This window comes from Ambystoma mexicanum, chromosome 9 (genome assembly GCF_040938575.1).
Source record: "Ambystoma mexicanum isolate Mex_15411 chromosome 9, UKY_AmexF1_1, whole genome shotgun sequence".
Taxonomy (NCBI): Eukaryota; Metazoa; Chordata; class Amphibia; order Caudata; family Ambystomatidae; genus Ambystoma; species Ambystoma mexicanum.
This window is the reverse complement of record NC_090931.1, coordinates 970,098,618-970,113,500: the sequence shown is the minus strand read 5'-3', so window position 1 is coordinate 970,113,500 and position 14,883 is coordinate 970,098,618. Positions and strand designations below refer to the sequence as shown.

The 14,883-nt window shown below is 45.9% G+C and overlaps 1 protein-coding gene across 4 annotated transcripts in view; it reads right to left on the bottom strand.

The window, feature by feature from the left end:
- GAD1 (glutamate decarboxylase 1) overlaps positions 1 to 14,883 on the bottom strand; it is a 356,368-nt gene that overhangs the window by 81,476 nt on the left and 260,009 nt on the right. For all 4 annotated transcript variants that reach the window (XM_069616186.1, XM_069616187.1, XM_069616188.1 and 1 more), the window contains 2 exons: positions 9,535 to 9,651; positions 8,435 to 8,499 (listed from right to left, as the gene is read on the bottom strand). In XM_069616186.1, coding sequence (XP_069472287.1) covers positions 8,435 to 8,499; positions 9,535 to 9,651 — 182 coding nt within the window. The remainder of the gene's footprint in view (positions 1 to 8,434; positions 8,500 to 9,534; positions 9,652 to 14,883) is intronic.

Sequence of the window (14,883 nt, the reverse complement as noted above, 5' to 3'; positions counted from 1 at the left end):
GAGAGTTAAAAGGGTGAAGGACGAGGTGATAACATCAGAAGGAAAGATAGCGCAGGAGAGGTCAGAGGAGGAGGAAGTGGTAATACTAGACAGAGAAAGGTTGCAGGAGCAGATGGACATTTCAGATGCAGTGAGGTTGTAGGAGGTGGTGGTAAGACCTAGGCTGCAGCAGGATGTGGTGAAACCCTAAATGGAGGAGGAGTTAGTAACATTGGATGCTGGAAGTAAAACAGAAGAGGTGGTATCATCAGGTGGAGTGAGATAGACACAGTGGCGCAGAGGAGATGGGAAGTAGAACACAGAGAGGAGGAGGAGAAGAATATACCGCAGAGAAGAAGAAACCTAAAGGCGAAAGATGTTTGGAGGTGGCAGCAACATGTGGAGATGGTAGAACAGGGCAGGTGGTGGTAACGACCGGAAGGCAAGGTAACAACAGGAGGTGAAGAAGGAACAGAAGTGGGGCAGGTAGCAAAGGAGGGATAGAAGTGAAGGCAGAAAGCAACCTTGTAGATAGAGAAAGTAGGAACTGTTCCAGAGGGTCCGGTCAGCCATAGGCAGGGCCAGACAGTGGCATGTGACACATGATTGGGACTGGGAATCTATCTTGAGACCATAGAGGGGAGGAGAGGATACACAGGAAGAAACCCGGGCAATGCAGAACCACAGAGACCCTTCTCCAGCTCTTCCTGCAGGCTACTCCCACTGACCCATCTGCTTTGAAGACTTTCTGCTTAAGTGAGTCTTAGGGCACATGGCCCCTAAAGCCTGCAATGCTCAGGGAGTGGTGGCAAACCCCTTTGGATACATAAAGACTGGGACGAGAGTTCTGTTACCCGAATAGACTGAGAAATCGGGAACACCAAAGAAGACACTGTGGAAATGTTTCTCAGGGGAGGAACTGGTCCAACCACACCAAGGACGGGAATCACTGCCCTTTCTTGTGTGGAGATCATGCTTCCATTTTTATTTTGGTGCCTTCATGTAACAAACCCCAAATAAAAGTTGTAGATGTGAGCAAAGAGATCCACTTGCGGGTTTACTCTACCTGTTAGGGGTTGTCTTCTCAGACAGCCCCTAACGATCCCAGACAACATGGATCCCTTACTGGCCACAACAAGACTCGTGAATATTCAATATGCTTGTTAAGGAAATTAATTAATGACACCCACTGCAGTGGTTGTATTAAGAGGCAACTGAACATGCCAATGAATCTCTTTAATCACATGCAGCATACTAAGGAGAATAGGCATTGGTAAAACGTACACATACATGGGTGAACATGATGGAATACAGTAAGACATTACTGCTTCCCACTAAAGAAAAACCACATACATTAGATACTCGTTGCTCAGTCACAAAGGACATGAACACATGCCCAGTTGATCAATAATATACATGCCAACAACAACTTCCATATTTGACATACATTTTTGATTTTGTCTTCTTTGCTGATTTTTAAACAACTGATGTTTCCTTGGGGGATCTGTAAAATTGATGTGGTCCTGAGTAAGCTCTATGAGTGAAACATGTGTAGGCATCTAAGAATATGTTTATTGTATCCAGATCTCATGAATACTGGCTGTAAAATAATGGATATCTATCATACAAATATTATTTGATCATTCTGTCTATAATACATGTGCATAGGGAAACAAGACATGTTCTATATTGTACATTTTGGATCTACCTGCAGTCAGCCAAACCTATTTTATTAGAAAAGACAACACAAAACAGCAAGACAAGGGGCTTCATTACGACCCTTGCGCTCCCGTAATGAAGGGGTCCGGTACGGGACCGGCCCGCTTCATTACGGGAGCGCCGATTATGAGGTTCCCAAACAAAAAGTCCTTTCCGGGTCCCGCGAGGGGAAGAGGGAGGTAATAACGGGCCAGTTGTTATGTGCCCGTTATTACCTCCCTCCCCATTCCCATTGAGCCCTATGTCGGAATGACCCGGTAAATCCTCATTGCAGGAACCCGGTAATGGAGCCCGGTTTGGAGGCATCCATGGTGCTAATAGCACCATGGCTACCTCCAAACTCGTAATGAGGCCCAAGGGCTCTGAAACCCCCCAAAACAGTGAAATGATCCCAGCAGAAGGTTGACCAGTTTCCATTAGTCGTCAGTGTGTCCCCTTCCATGAAATGGTCTCTGTGACAAGGTGGCAAGACAGAGGGAGGAAGGCATTCATTCCCTTCTACAGTGCCCCACCGCCTATCCCTGCCTTTTCCTAATGGGTCATCTAGTCGCCAGCCATCTCATCCCTCTCCCAGGTGAACCCTGTGGTTCTCAACCAATGAAAGTCTGAATGGATGGGCTAATGGGCAGGTCTGTGGGGTTGCAGAGCCCAAGGCACAGTGCATTATGAAACGCCTACCTCTTTATGGCGGGTTCCTCCATGCTTATCTTTTATTTTCTGTTCTTCAACTTTCTTTCACCTCTACTTTTTTGCATTGTGCTCTTTGAGTCTTGTCACAGTTGCTCCCACTTATCCTTAGGCATGTGTAATCACCTCCTCCAAAGGTTCTTATGGAAAGATACGGGGTCGGTAGAAAGTGTAAAGCATGTTATCTGCCTGAAAGGCCCTGGTTCCAGAAATGAGGGTCAGGATTCTCATGGGAGTAAAGGGTTAACAGGGTGTCATGTGGCTTTCTGTTTCAGATCAGTCCATGATGTCATTTACTCCAGCAACAGCCTGGCAGATAAGGTAACTGTGCAGCCTGGTCAGTTCTAGAATATGTGTGCGGGGACCGAGTCCAGAGGAGTATAGTAATTTGGGAGAGAGAGAGCCAACAGGGGATTGGGTGTCTTCTCTCTGGAGACTGGAAGCCAGAAGAAAGCACCTGCACCAGAAGGTAAGGGTCCATGTGCAAAGCCTGTGACTGAGGGGCCTCCTCCACACCGTTATGCTGGAGCCTGCAGGGGCCCCTTACCATGCAACACAGCCCAACGGTGCAAATCATGGCTCTGATCTACTAGAAGAGCTACCTGAACATAAGACTCCTCGGCGATAGCCTGGGGAGAGCCTCTGGAAGGAAGCTGGTGCACAGGGCAGTCAGGGAGCAAAAGACTTTCCTAATGAAAGATTGATACAACATATGTGACATATGTGACTGAATAACCCCTGTATGTAGTGCCTTAAGTATTTTGCACTTGCATTTTATTGGTATTTATAGAGTACTTCACGCCAAAACAGTACAAAAAAATGAAGCAGATGACAATTCCAGGAATTAATGGCAATGGAGAGAGGTTAATCAACAAAAAGAGAGGACAGAAAAAGGGCCTTTAATCTAGTATGTAATGTGAAAAAGAAGAAAGAATATCGGGGGGAAGAGCATTCCAAAGTTTCAGAGCGAGACGGGAAGAAGAGCGGAAGCGACTAGGTGCACAAGGAGGTTGTGGGACAGAGAGAAGATGCAGATGTTCAGATCGGAAGGAACAGGAGGGGGAATAGGGTGATACGAAAGACCAAAGGTGGGGGGGGCGGAGCTTGGCCATGTTAGCATTTAAAGACAATGGTAAGAAAGTGGAAAAGAAGACAAGATTCAAAGGAAAGAAAAGAGATTGACTTAAGCGATGGTGAGCGAGGATCAAGGAATAACGGAAAGAGGACACGAATTGAGGAGTAAGATATGAAGAGGGAAGACCCACTAGCAGGGCTGACACGTAATCAAGTCGGGAGAAAATAGAAGTAGACATAAGATGTTTAGTGGTGCTAAAGGAGAGGAAAGGTTGTATACAGCCACGGTTATAATAATGATAGCGATAGACATGGGCAGTTGTAGAAATATGGTGTCAGAAGGATAGGGAAGGGTCAAATGTGACCCCAAGGTTAGGAGTGTGAGGGGAGAAGGGAAGAAAGGTATGTGTGGAAAAGGCCAGAGGGAGACAGGGAGGAGGGGGGGAAGAAGAGCATTTTAATTTTGGATGGGTTGAAATGAAGAAAGTGAGAAGACATCCAAGACTGAACAGCAGAGAGACAGGCTGAAATAGTAGAGTGAAGAGAGTCAGAGAAAGAAGAGACAGAGAAGATCTGAGAGTCATCAGCAGAATGAAAGGTTAAAAGGCTGATTGAGTGTGGTAAAGGGAATAGTATAGATTTAGAAAAGCAGCAGCCCAAGGACAGAACCTGTGGAACCCCATAGAGAAGAGGGCGAGGTGTAGAGATAAGACCGGCCCAAGATACCGAGTAAGTGCGAGAGGATAGGTGAGATGGAAACCAGTGAAGGAGGCTAACAGATAAACCAGGAGAAGTGAGGGTGGAAAGTAATGTAGGGTGATCAAAAGTGTCAAAGGAAGCTGAAAGATCAAGACAGTGAAGAATAGATGAAGACTTGCTGTGGGGGACAGAAAGCAAAGAGTTAGAGACGCACAGCAGAGCAGTTGTGCTATGGTGTGTCGGGTGGACCCAGATTGGACTGATGAGAGCAAAGAGAGAGAGTTGAGATGAGATGAGACTTGTGATTAGACAACTCTTACATAGAATAATGTGCATTCCTTGATATGTAGTCTTGTGTGTGGTGAGGGCGAATCTGCACTGTGTGAGGTAGAGTGCGATACACAGTCCCGTTAAGGTGTATCTTTGGAGAGAGGCTGACTGGTATATGGGACGCAGTCTTGTGGAGGCATTTTGCTCAGGTGAAGGTCTGTGCTTTGTGGAATAAGTAATCCAATACGTGTATCTGCCCCACAGGAAACAAAGTGGATTCAGGGAACTGTAGCGGTGTGGGGGAAAGCTGCAATTAGGTAGAGTGCATTCTGGGGCATATAGTTCGAATGTTCACAGGGTGAGATAAACGCGATATGGGACATACAACCATATGCAAGAAGCTATAATGAGGGAGCCAAAGTGAGGGACTGTGGGGACATCAGTGGTGACCAGTGGAAAATGTTGCCCTGTCCCATTATCAGTAATGGTAGGTATTTAGCAGCTGGGATGGTATCTATGGATAGAAATGTGACATTTCATGTAACTGTAGATTTATAGGAGCCTAGGCCCTGAAAAGTACAAGGGGGCATGCAATATCAAAGATAACTTCACATTTACTAACCTATCACTCACTTCCACTCATAGCGGCAATGGCTTGTCATAGAGAATTTACTTCTTTAAACATGTTCTATTTATTTTTTGACAACAGCGCTACTAAATCTTTTGACCAAAGCTCAAGACCGAAGCGTAATGGTACCAGACCAAGCGCGTGCGCTAGAAGATTTTACAGACTCACAGAGGTGTTGGATCTGGTATGACATTATCAGGGTCATGCAATTTGCCTTCCTGGCGATTGCATTTGTTCCAAACTTCCCCATAAGTGCCTTCTTCACCATTACATGTATTCCAAGCTTCCACGATCATCTTAGATAACTACACATGCATTTGGATGGTTTACCGAAATCTCAATTTACACAATTTCTTAACCGACGTCAAAGGTGAGGTTTGACAACCAAGCAGTATATAAATATAAGATAGGATATTATTTCTGCCTATGCCAGACTGTAGAGGTATTATAATAATAATAATAATTATTATTATTAATATTATTATTTTATTTCTTATAAAGCACAGCTCAATCAAGGGCCTCAGTGTCCAAGAGACAATCAAGAATAGGGGGAACAAAGGAAACAAACACAAGCACAAAGAGACAACAGTGCTAATGAAACTAGGTATCAAATTAGACGGTTTTTACAGCAGCCTTAAAGCTGTCCAGATGGGGGATGCAGCTCACACCACGTGGCAAGGAATTCCACAGAATTAGGGAAACGTGATCAAACATAGTGTTTCCGGTCCGCTGGAGTTTGGAGCGACTCAGCTCAAGACAGTGATCATAATTCGGGCACAATATTCTGCGACCAGTTGCACAGCTGATGCGACGCAAAAGATAAATGGGGCCCGCACCATGCAAGCAAGTAAGAGCCAGTATCTTGTGAGAGATCCGTGCCTTAACAGGCAGCTAGTGCCACAGGCGCCTAGCCTTGTAACATGATCACAGAGCCTAAGACCAACAGCAGCTCGCACAGCATCATTCTGCATAACCCGGAAACTTAGTCAGGTTAGATTGTGAGGCAACAGCAAGTAGGCAGTTACAATAATCGATCTTGGGGTCAATGATAGCATGAGCTAGGAGGATACCACAGTTATGATCCGATAAATAAGGACCGATCTGCCTGATAAGCTTGAGAAAAGAAGCACAAGAGGATCTGAGGTAGTTAGTGTGCTGATTAATCGCCAACTCTACATCCAGGATTACTCCCAGAGTTTTAACCTTTGATGCCACAGAAATGACACACTCTGAGAAAGTAAAGGAAGTATAGTCATTGGCCATCTTCCTGAAACGAATCCCAGTATCCAAGACCAATAGCTCGGTTTTGGTATCATTAAGTGTTAAGGCATTCTATGCCATCCACGACTGAAAGACTGAGTAGAGTAATTAATGGCCCTAGAGTCATGATCATAGACACCCGTCAGTTGGAGAAATGTCTGTATGTCGGCATAATTTGTATATTTGACACCAAGATTGTCTAATAAGTTAAAAACAGGTCTTGTATAAACATTATACAAGGTAGGAGCCAAAAAAAAGAGTCCTGATGCACACAACAGGTCAGAGTAGTTGGAAGAGCAGACTCTTGGCTGATCTATCAGATAGAAAAGACTATGGACATTAAACTTTGTTGTCCATCTGTTTATCATTTGGTACTAACATTAATTCTTGTTTCGCTTTGTTAACCAACCTTTTGGTTGCTTCTTCAAATCTTGCAAATATATATGCACATTCGTTATTTTCATTTAATGTTTTATCTATTTACATCTGATTTCGCCACATTGTTGTAAAATCTTAATACAATCCTGTCGATATTCATTTCTACTGTTAACTTGACTTAATGTTATGTTAACAATAAGAGGGGATTATGTCAAGCCATTGGAACTTAAAAATAGTTTTTAAATTATGATTTCAAATTGACTGACAAAACTAGCAAAGAGCACTCTTTATTGATATTGCATTGCCCTGAAGAAGCTCATTCTAGAGTGAAACACGTGTAGGCTGGAGTTTGTGCCATAATGTTACCATTATATGCTTATCTTTAGACTGGAGCCCGTACAAAGGAATCATCACTATATTCGTATGTTTAACTCAAAGAGAGACATCTTAATATGTGAGTTTTGTCTCTTTCAAAATAATATGTTTAACTAGACTTTTGTCTTTCGATTCACATTAAAAGTTTATAAAAATAATATCAGAGTTTCAAAATGAATCCTTTTTCTATTCCTTCTTAATTGATAAAAATCATTACTATATTACTAACCAGTGTAAGCTTCAATGACAAATATTTTGGTACAGTGCAGGACATTACAAAAACTCTCATATCATGTTTTCAGCAATCAGAGACACGTGAAATATAAGCATACATTTGAACCCCCCTGCAGCTAACCCACCTGTTCAAGGTTTTCCTCTTGTGTGTGCCAGATCATAGCCTCTACTATACCCCTCTGAGGATATAGGGCCCGATTCATGGAATATTTGCCCGGTTCGAAGTGAATTTGCACTGCTGGAAAGTGACTTTGCACTGCCACTAACCCTGATTCATGGAACCGGGCAAAGTGTATTTTTGCTGGGCAAAGCCCGGGCAAAGTCAGCACATGGGGCCTCATTACATGGTAGGCGGTGGACCAAGGTGCTGTTAGCACCTTGGTCCATGCCGGTAAAATACCAGCACCGCCTTGGAGGAAAGGGGAATTACCGCCCTATTCCAAGGTTGGTGGGGCGGTAATTCCCCCTTCCCCCATTGCCCTTCCCCATTCCAATTTTTGCCCCATAGGGCATAATGGGAATGGGGAAGGTGCTAATTACGGTACCGCATGTTGCGGTACCGTAATTAGCACCCTGGTCCCTTTGCGGGTTGGTTTTTAACGCCTGCTAAAGCAGCCGTTAAAGTACCAACCCGCAAAGGGACCTCGTAGTAAGGCGGTAAGGGTTAACAGTCACCGGTACCATTACCGGTGACCGTTAACCCTTACCGCCTTCTGTGTAATGAGGCCCATTGGCATCTTTGCAGTACAAAATGACTTTGCCTGGACTTTGCCCGTTTCCATGGATCAGTGTTAGTGTCGTGCAAAGTCACTTTTCAGCAGTGCAAATTCCCTTTCAACCCGGCAAATGTTCCACGAATCGGGCCCATAGAATGCATTGTATGGAATGATTGCATAGTCGGCCTATTTGTACATTGTATTAAGCGCCTTGAAGCTGCCGTTCTGCTGAGATTCAGCACCCGAGGGCTTTGCCTCTAGAGGTATAATGCATCGCAAAGACACGATGTCTACTGCTCACAGTCCCATTGCGGTGTGGCAGATGTTTAATAGAGCTATACAACACCTGTAAAAAAAAAACGGAAACACAAGCAGACAGTACAACAGTCTCTGTAAGGGAAAGTCTTGCCAGTACCTTTCTATCCCGTCCAGTTTATGGCGATGCTTCCTGGACATTAGCAGCCCTCCTCCCCACGCAGCCTGTAAGAAATCAGACATACATGTTAGAGAACAGCCGTGCTGTGGAGGAGCCAGGCTGCTCTCATTTGATTATTGAAAGGTTTAATACTCCTTTTACAAACTAGCATTGACACAGGGTAGCCTACTCTTAATTCCTGGTCAATCTCCCTGCATCTCCCCCCTCCCGGCGCTCAATTGCCCTGCCAGAGTCCGCGCCAGCAGACCCCATTCCGGTACTTGCAGTAATAGTCGCCCCCCTCCCCCTCCCCGTCCTGCCCCCCAGGGGCAGGAGGCAAGCAGCCCATGGTAAGGACATGCAAAGTAGCAGGCAAGTCACACAGTCATTCGGGCCTGCTGGTGGGCAAGAAGTAGCTAAACCAATAAAAAGCAAACACCACCTGTTTCCTTCTCATTGGTGTCAAGCTACTCAACGCCCATGTCTGTGGGGGTGCTGCCGATGATGTCCCAAGGAATTTCAAAATATGTTCCCTCACTTTTGCCCATCGAATGGGCATTAAGAGTGTGAATGCGCCTTTCACGGCGCGTCGTGTGGGACACATCTCAGTACGATCTGCACCCATGCAGTGCACCTTTCCTGGTGGGATAGCGGACTGATGTGCACACCTGTGCTGGATCCACAGATGTCCTGTGTGTGCAGCATAGCGTGAATGCCACCCAGTGCCACTCTCTCTCTAGCGTGGTGCAGGCGTGTTGTAGGATGTGCCCTCCGTGTGCCTTCATGGTAGTCCCCTGGGCACGGAACTTGGATTGGGTTCTCCTTGGTCAGGGCACTCTTTTATGAACAGGAAGAGATTAACAATGGTTGTCTAACTCGCATGTATTATGGATGTCTGGCTTTCAAGTGCTTAATCATGCCTGGCGGGGCTCCCACTAATGGCCTTGATTGATTGGAACACGTGTGCATTACATGTGATAGTACAGAGCGAGATAACCCTGGCTGTATTTGAAGGGGTTTGATATAAAGCAGCCTGTTTCAATCTGCATGCTCTCCTGCGCGAATGGGCTTTCGACTAACTGCCCTGCTCTGTTACTCACATCGACATGCAGCCAGAGGTTGTACTTCTCGCACAGGTCCGCAATCTCGTGAATAGGGTCAAACGCACCATACACAGTAGTTCCTGCGGTGGCGTTCACGTACAGTGGAACTTGACCCTGGAAAGGAAGCACATTTCATTTCTATGATCAGGAAAACTTTAAAAACAGTGCCAACGACTCACATACCACAGACCCTTGGCATGTCGAAATGGGCGAATTCACAGTTTGCCAAACCTCAGTGCGATTTATGCCTGGCAGGAAAACGTCCAAAATTCATGAACATGTAAGTTCCACTTCAAGCGATTCACAAAAAAAACTAGGCCTGAAGAACATGCCTTTGTTCTCGGATAAGCTATGCTGACATGTGTTACGTGTACACCGTAACTTGCTCCCACATCTGCAAACAGGTATTGACAAACCCAACTGTTTTGGATTTTGTGTAGGCACTGCCATAATATGGTAAAAGGTGCAAATGGCTCAGAGTTTGGACATATGATAGTAGTGCCTGACAAACGTCTATCTAATACTGAAACAGGAGCCGAACCTGTTGGCTTTACCAGTCCTTGTTTTTAAAAGACTGTCAGTGCAAGGAACAGATGGGAGAACTCACATACTTCTTCTAAATCAACTGTACGAAAGCACACTTGGTTAAGACACTTTTATTACACCAGTAGCACATTTACAGCTGCAACAAAGCCACTTCCTCTCAAAAGACAGTTTTGAAATAACTGGCAAGCCCCACACTGCGTACAGTTTGATGTTACCTTTTGATAGAGCTAGTCCAAAGAGATCCCAGGAGGAGGAGTTGTGGGCGGCAGGGGCAGGTAGTGGGTGGGAATGGCCATAAGGATTAGCATGGCCGTTGGCAGTCAATGGGAGGGTAAATAACAAAACCACACCCACAAGCTCTGTATCCCTCTTTGCATCCCATCTCCCTGCTATCCCCAATCCATTTCAATATTTTACAGGTGGTGCTCAAGGTCCACCTAACAACCAAAACTAAAAAGGATATCCCTAACGGTGTGTCAGGGAAAGATTCCCTATGGTGCAATTAATATGAACATTGACAACATTTGCATATTCATTTCCCGCACTTATCTTTATAACTAATTAGGCACAAGTGGTCCAATGTCGCAAAATAGAAGAGCACCAACTGCCGGCATGTGCACAGGAAGTGACAAAAGAACCCGAGAAAAAGAATGAGTTGAAATGTTAGGAGGAATTAAAAAGGGATTTAAAAGTCCTTAATTCGGACCTTAAAACCTCTTTTTTAGACTTACCCAGTACATCACGTCGTTTACATCACAGGCATGCACGCCTGCATTTTCAGGCATATATGTGTTTTCACTGTGAATAGATCAAATTACGGGTGTAATTTACAGCATGCATAAGACACACCCAGTTTGGTAGTGACATTAACCCGTTCATTACACATGTTACGGCCGACCTTTGTTCTTAGTTTTAGAAATAAACAATTTAAATGTATTCGGGTAGTGTATTCGGTGGACTACACAATGGAGTGTACCATTGCATACACATTTCTAGATAAGGAACACTCACGGCCAAGTTTAGCTTTAGAAAGCTATTTCATTAGCAAGGTGTGCCACCATTTTAGTTAAAAAACCCAGACTACAGTTTTTCCTGTAGATTTCCTGAAAACGCTGAGCATCTAATCCTTTGGGAGATGCAGGAAACCAGCATCTCACCTCATTGTGCACACTCTAGTTACTGATTGGCAGAATAAGAGCACAAATGTTTAAATCAATTGTGATGCTATGGAGGGACAGGGCCCCTTAGTCCTTGTCCTACGACTTCTGTGTGTGTGTTTTTTCTATGTTTTCAGCCACTGAGGTCCAGCCTGGACATCTGGCAATGCAGCTCTTCGTGTTTTCCTTTTGGTGAACTACACCCATGGAATACCCTTATGGCACCCATGGGTGGGGGTTCACCCTTGTACCCCTTGTGTGTATTTTTGGGCACCTGTGTGTTGCCCACAGAGCAGGGTGTGGGCTGGTGGCAGCTACTTGCTGACTTGGTAGTGACTCTGAGTGTCCTCCATTTTTGGGAGACCCAGGCCCTGCCACAGGAATCAATGGATTCCCGCAGGAAGGCAAGATGGCTCCTGTGACCTCTTGATTCTATTGCCTTTTACCTTGTTTCCTTAAGTCATGGGAAGCCCTGGCTCTGGTGCCTTCCTCCTGACTGGCTATTGGGTGGAAATGCCACATATGGCTCTGCGGCTGCCTCCAGTTAGACTGACTGGAGCCTTCCCAGGGGCTGTGTCTTGTGGGTGCACCCTAGGGGTGGGACTGTGTGAATGGAGTCTGAAGTGATTTCACATTCTGTGTTATGGGCGTCTGGTTTATGTGTGTGATACAATGACTGAGACAGCCCTGACTAACTGACAAGAATGCAGGGTAGTGTGCTGAAAGGCTAGGTACTTACCCCAATCCACATTCTTTGTTATGGGTGTCTGGGTGAATGCCCTTCTACATGATTGAATGACTCAGACTGGCTCAGCCTGAGTGAATGGGAACCAATGTGTATAACAGGCGACCTCTCATTCACCAATTTGTTCAGAAGCTGAAGTTGAAGCTGAAGCAAGAATAAGCTGTTCCTTGGAGCCCAGCTGGAGATGTCTGCTGCTGCATTGTCTTTGTGTAAGCCAAAAGTTGCTTTGTTCTTCCAAGGACTGATCCAGAGAGGACCTGCAAAGGAGACCTCTCCCCGAGCTATGAGGGACCACTGTGCACACTGCATCTGAAGTGCCCTGCAAGCCAGTCCTGTATGCCTGCTGTCCGTAGAAGGGGTCTTTGTGAGTCCTGAAGAGAAATGCCCGGACATCTCGAGTCAAAGTCCATTGATGTCACTCAGGGTCCGAGGTGCGTTTCATGACTGCTAGAAGCCATTGCAGTCTACCGCCGAGAAGAGGGGGTACACTGGCATAGTGCTGCTGGACACCCAGAGCTGTGAAATTTCCAAACTGCCTAAGAACATTTCAAAGGACATCCTTGCCATCATCAATGACCACTTTTTCCTGTCGGAGAGAGTACAAAGCCGCTGACTGGAGAGGAAGGTCCGCCAGTGGGTTTCCCACCACCAGAAGCTAACAAAGACGTCCTGAGGTTCCAGACTTGGTGAAGGTCTGAGGTCTACTACAATGGTTGAGTCCAGGTTGCCAGAAGCCGTCCAGAGGTTCGTGCTGTGGCTGCAGCACCGAAAAACCGAAAGTCGGACAACTGCGTAAATCTGAAACCCGACACCGAAAGGGACCTATATGCCTGTCGCCACCAGAAGTCATCAAAAGTCAGCAGGGGTCTTACTCTCATCTGCCACACCTTTAAGGAGCCCACAAGTTTCATCTTGCCAGGACTTCTACAGTCAGAGAAATCGTGGACCAAACTACAGCACTGCAAAGAGCAAAACTGCTGAACTTCAGAAAGACTTTGGTGCCATGTTTCTTCTTGGACTAAGCATCCCAGGGGCTCCTTCTACCAAGAGGGGTCCATCCTCTGAGGGAATCATCGAGTGAAACCGAGAAACTCTGCCACTTCCACTGCCAAGGCACCAAAGGTACTGTGACGAGGAAGAGCATCTTCTAGCCTCAGGAGTAGTCCAGGGGTCCTACATTCATAGTGCATCCTGTTCAACTGTGGCCTCTTAGGTAATTTGGGGTGGTAGAACCTTTTAAAAAGCAAGTATAAGGTTCTTAAACATTATTGGACTGGGCTGTAAAAGACAAGATAAGTTACTTTTCCATTACAGGTAGCCCAGATGGGGAGATCCTCACACAGAATTGTGTATCTAGTCTAAATAAAGCATTCTGCCACTGTTCATAACTAACCAGCCTTTCTTTCCAAATCTATGCTGTTCCACCTCACTTAAAAACTCACATGCCTATTTAAAACTGTCTGCAGTTAGTGCATCTATTACTGAATTTAAGTATTGTGTGGTACTACATAGAGTATATTTATTTGCCATTCTTTGAATAAGTATTGCCAAAGTACAAAGTGTTATTATTTAAATGTATAAAATTGCTGAACCTTGCTTGATGTAAAGAAGCTGCGTTATCACCTAACATAGTGTGTGGATATTCCTTTGCAGGGTTTGGGGAAACACTGTACTTAAGGACCAGCCTGCATCACCTCCTGATAGCTTAAGCCTGGCTGCTCATCCATTGCTACCAAATTGAGAGCCGTGGCTGGGTGTTATGAGCCTTTACCCTACCATATAGAGGGCAGAAGTACAGATAACCCCTCCAGTCTTAACACTGGTGGCAGCGGTGGGATCACTGGTTTTAAGACACTGTGTTTAACCTAGCTACTATAAAATATCCACACTTCTTTACTATTTTACGATTTAGTGGTGTATACTGATAACTGCACTACAAATAATGGAAACTATTTCATTGCAAATGGTAAATTGACCAGGATGAGCTTGAGCTTAGAGGCTCTCCAGAGTGCTAGTGAAGTGAGAGAAATAGATTTTTGAAGATAAGTCTAGGGCCGAGCTTATAGCTGCCCGTGTGGATTTCCAGGCAGATTGTGATACTCATGATGAAAATGAGGGGCGGGGGCTTTGATGGGGTCCTTACCTCTGGTGAAGTCACAGAGGTTGCCAATGGGATTGCCACCTCTCCTGTCACTTCTATTGCAGAACCCATCATTGTTTCTCAGGAAGGTTCTGTGGAACTTGATTTATTAGTACCCGGCGAGAGTCAAGCAGAATGCAACACGCATTCTGATTGGCTCTCGCCGGGTCCTTACCGGCCGGGAATCCCTCCGTCGGGATTCCATGGCCTTTGTCCCCGGCGGGGGGCGTGGCAGCCCATCAGCCAATGAGGAGGCTCGAAGCAGGGCCATCCCCGCTCCGAGCCTCCCCGCGGCTGAGAGGCTTCCTTTGCCCCTCGCCAAGGACTCGGGTAAGTCTTTTTTTTATATTCTCTTCCCACCCTCCCACCCACCCCCCCAACTTACCTTTTTGTTCCTGCATCCCCGGCGGGGGACGAGGGAAGCCTCCAGCCGTGTAGAGACTCGGAGCTCCACACGGCTGGAGGCTTCCCTCGTCCCCCGCCGGGGATGCAGGTACGTTTTTCTTTTTTTCTTCCCCCGTCCCACTCCCGCCCTCCCAACCCCACTTACCTTCTTTTTGATCCTTTTTCGGGGGCGGACGCGCTGGGAACAAGTGTTCCCAGCGTGTCTGCTCCTGATGGCCGCCACCATGGAAAGGGAAAACGGACTCCGTTTTCCCTTTCCATGGAGGCGGCCATTTTCTTGGTTGTTTTGTTTTTTCTGTCCCGAAACGCTGCAGCGTTTCGGGACAAAAAAAAACGCTTATAGTGCCCTGGTC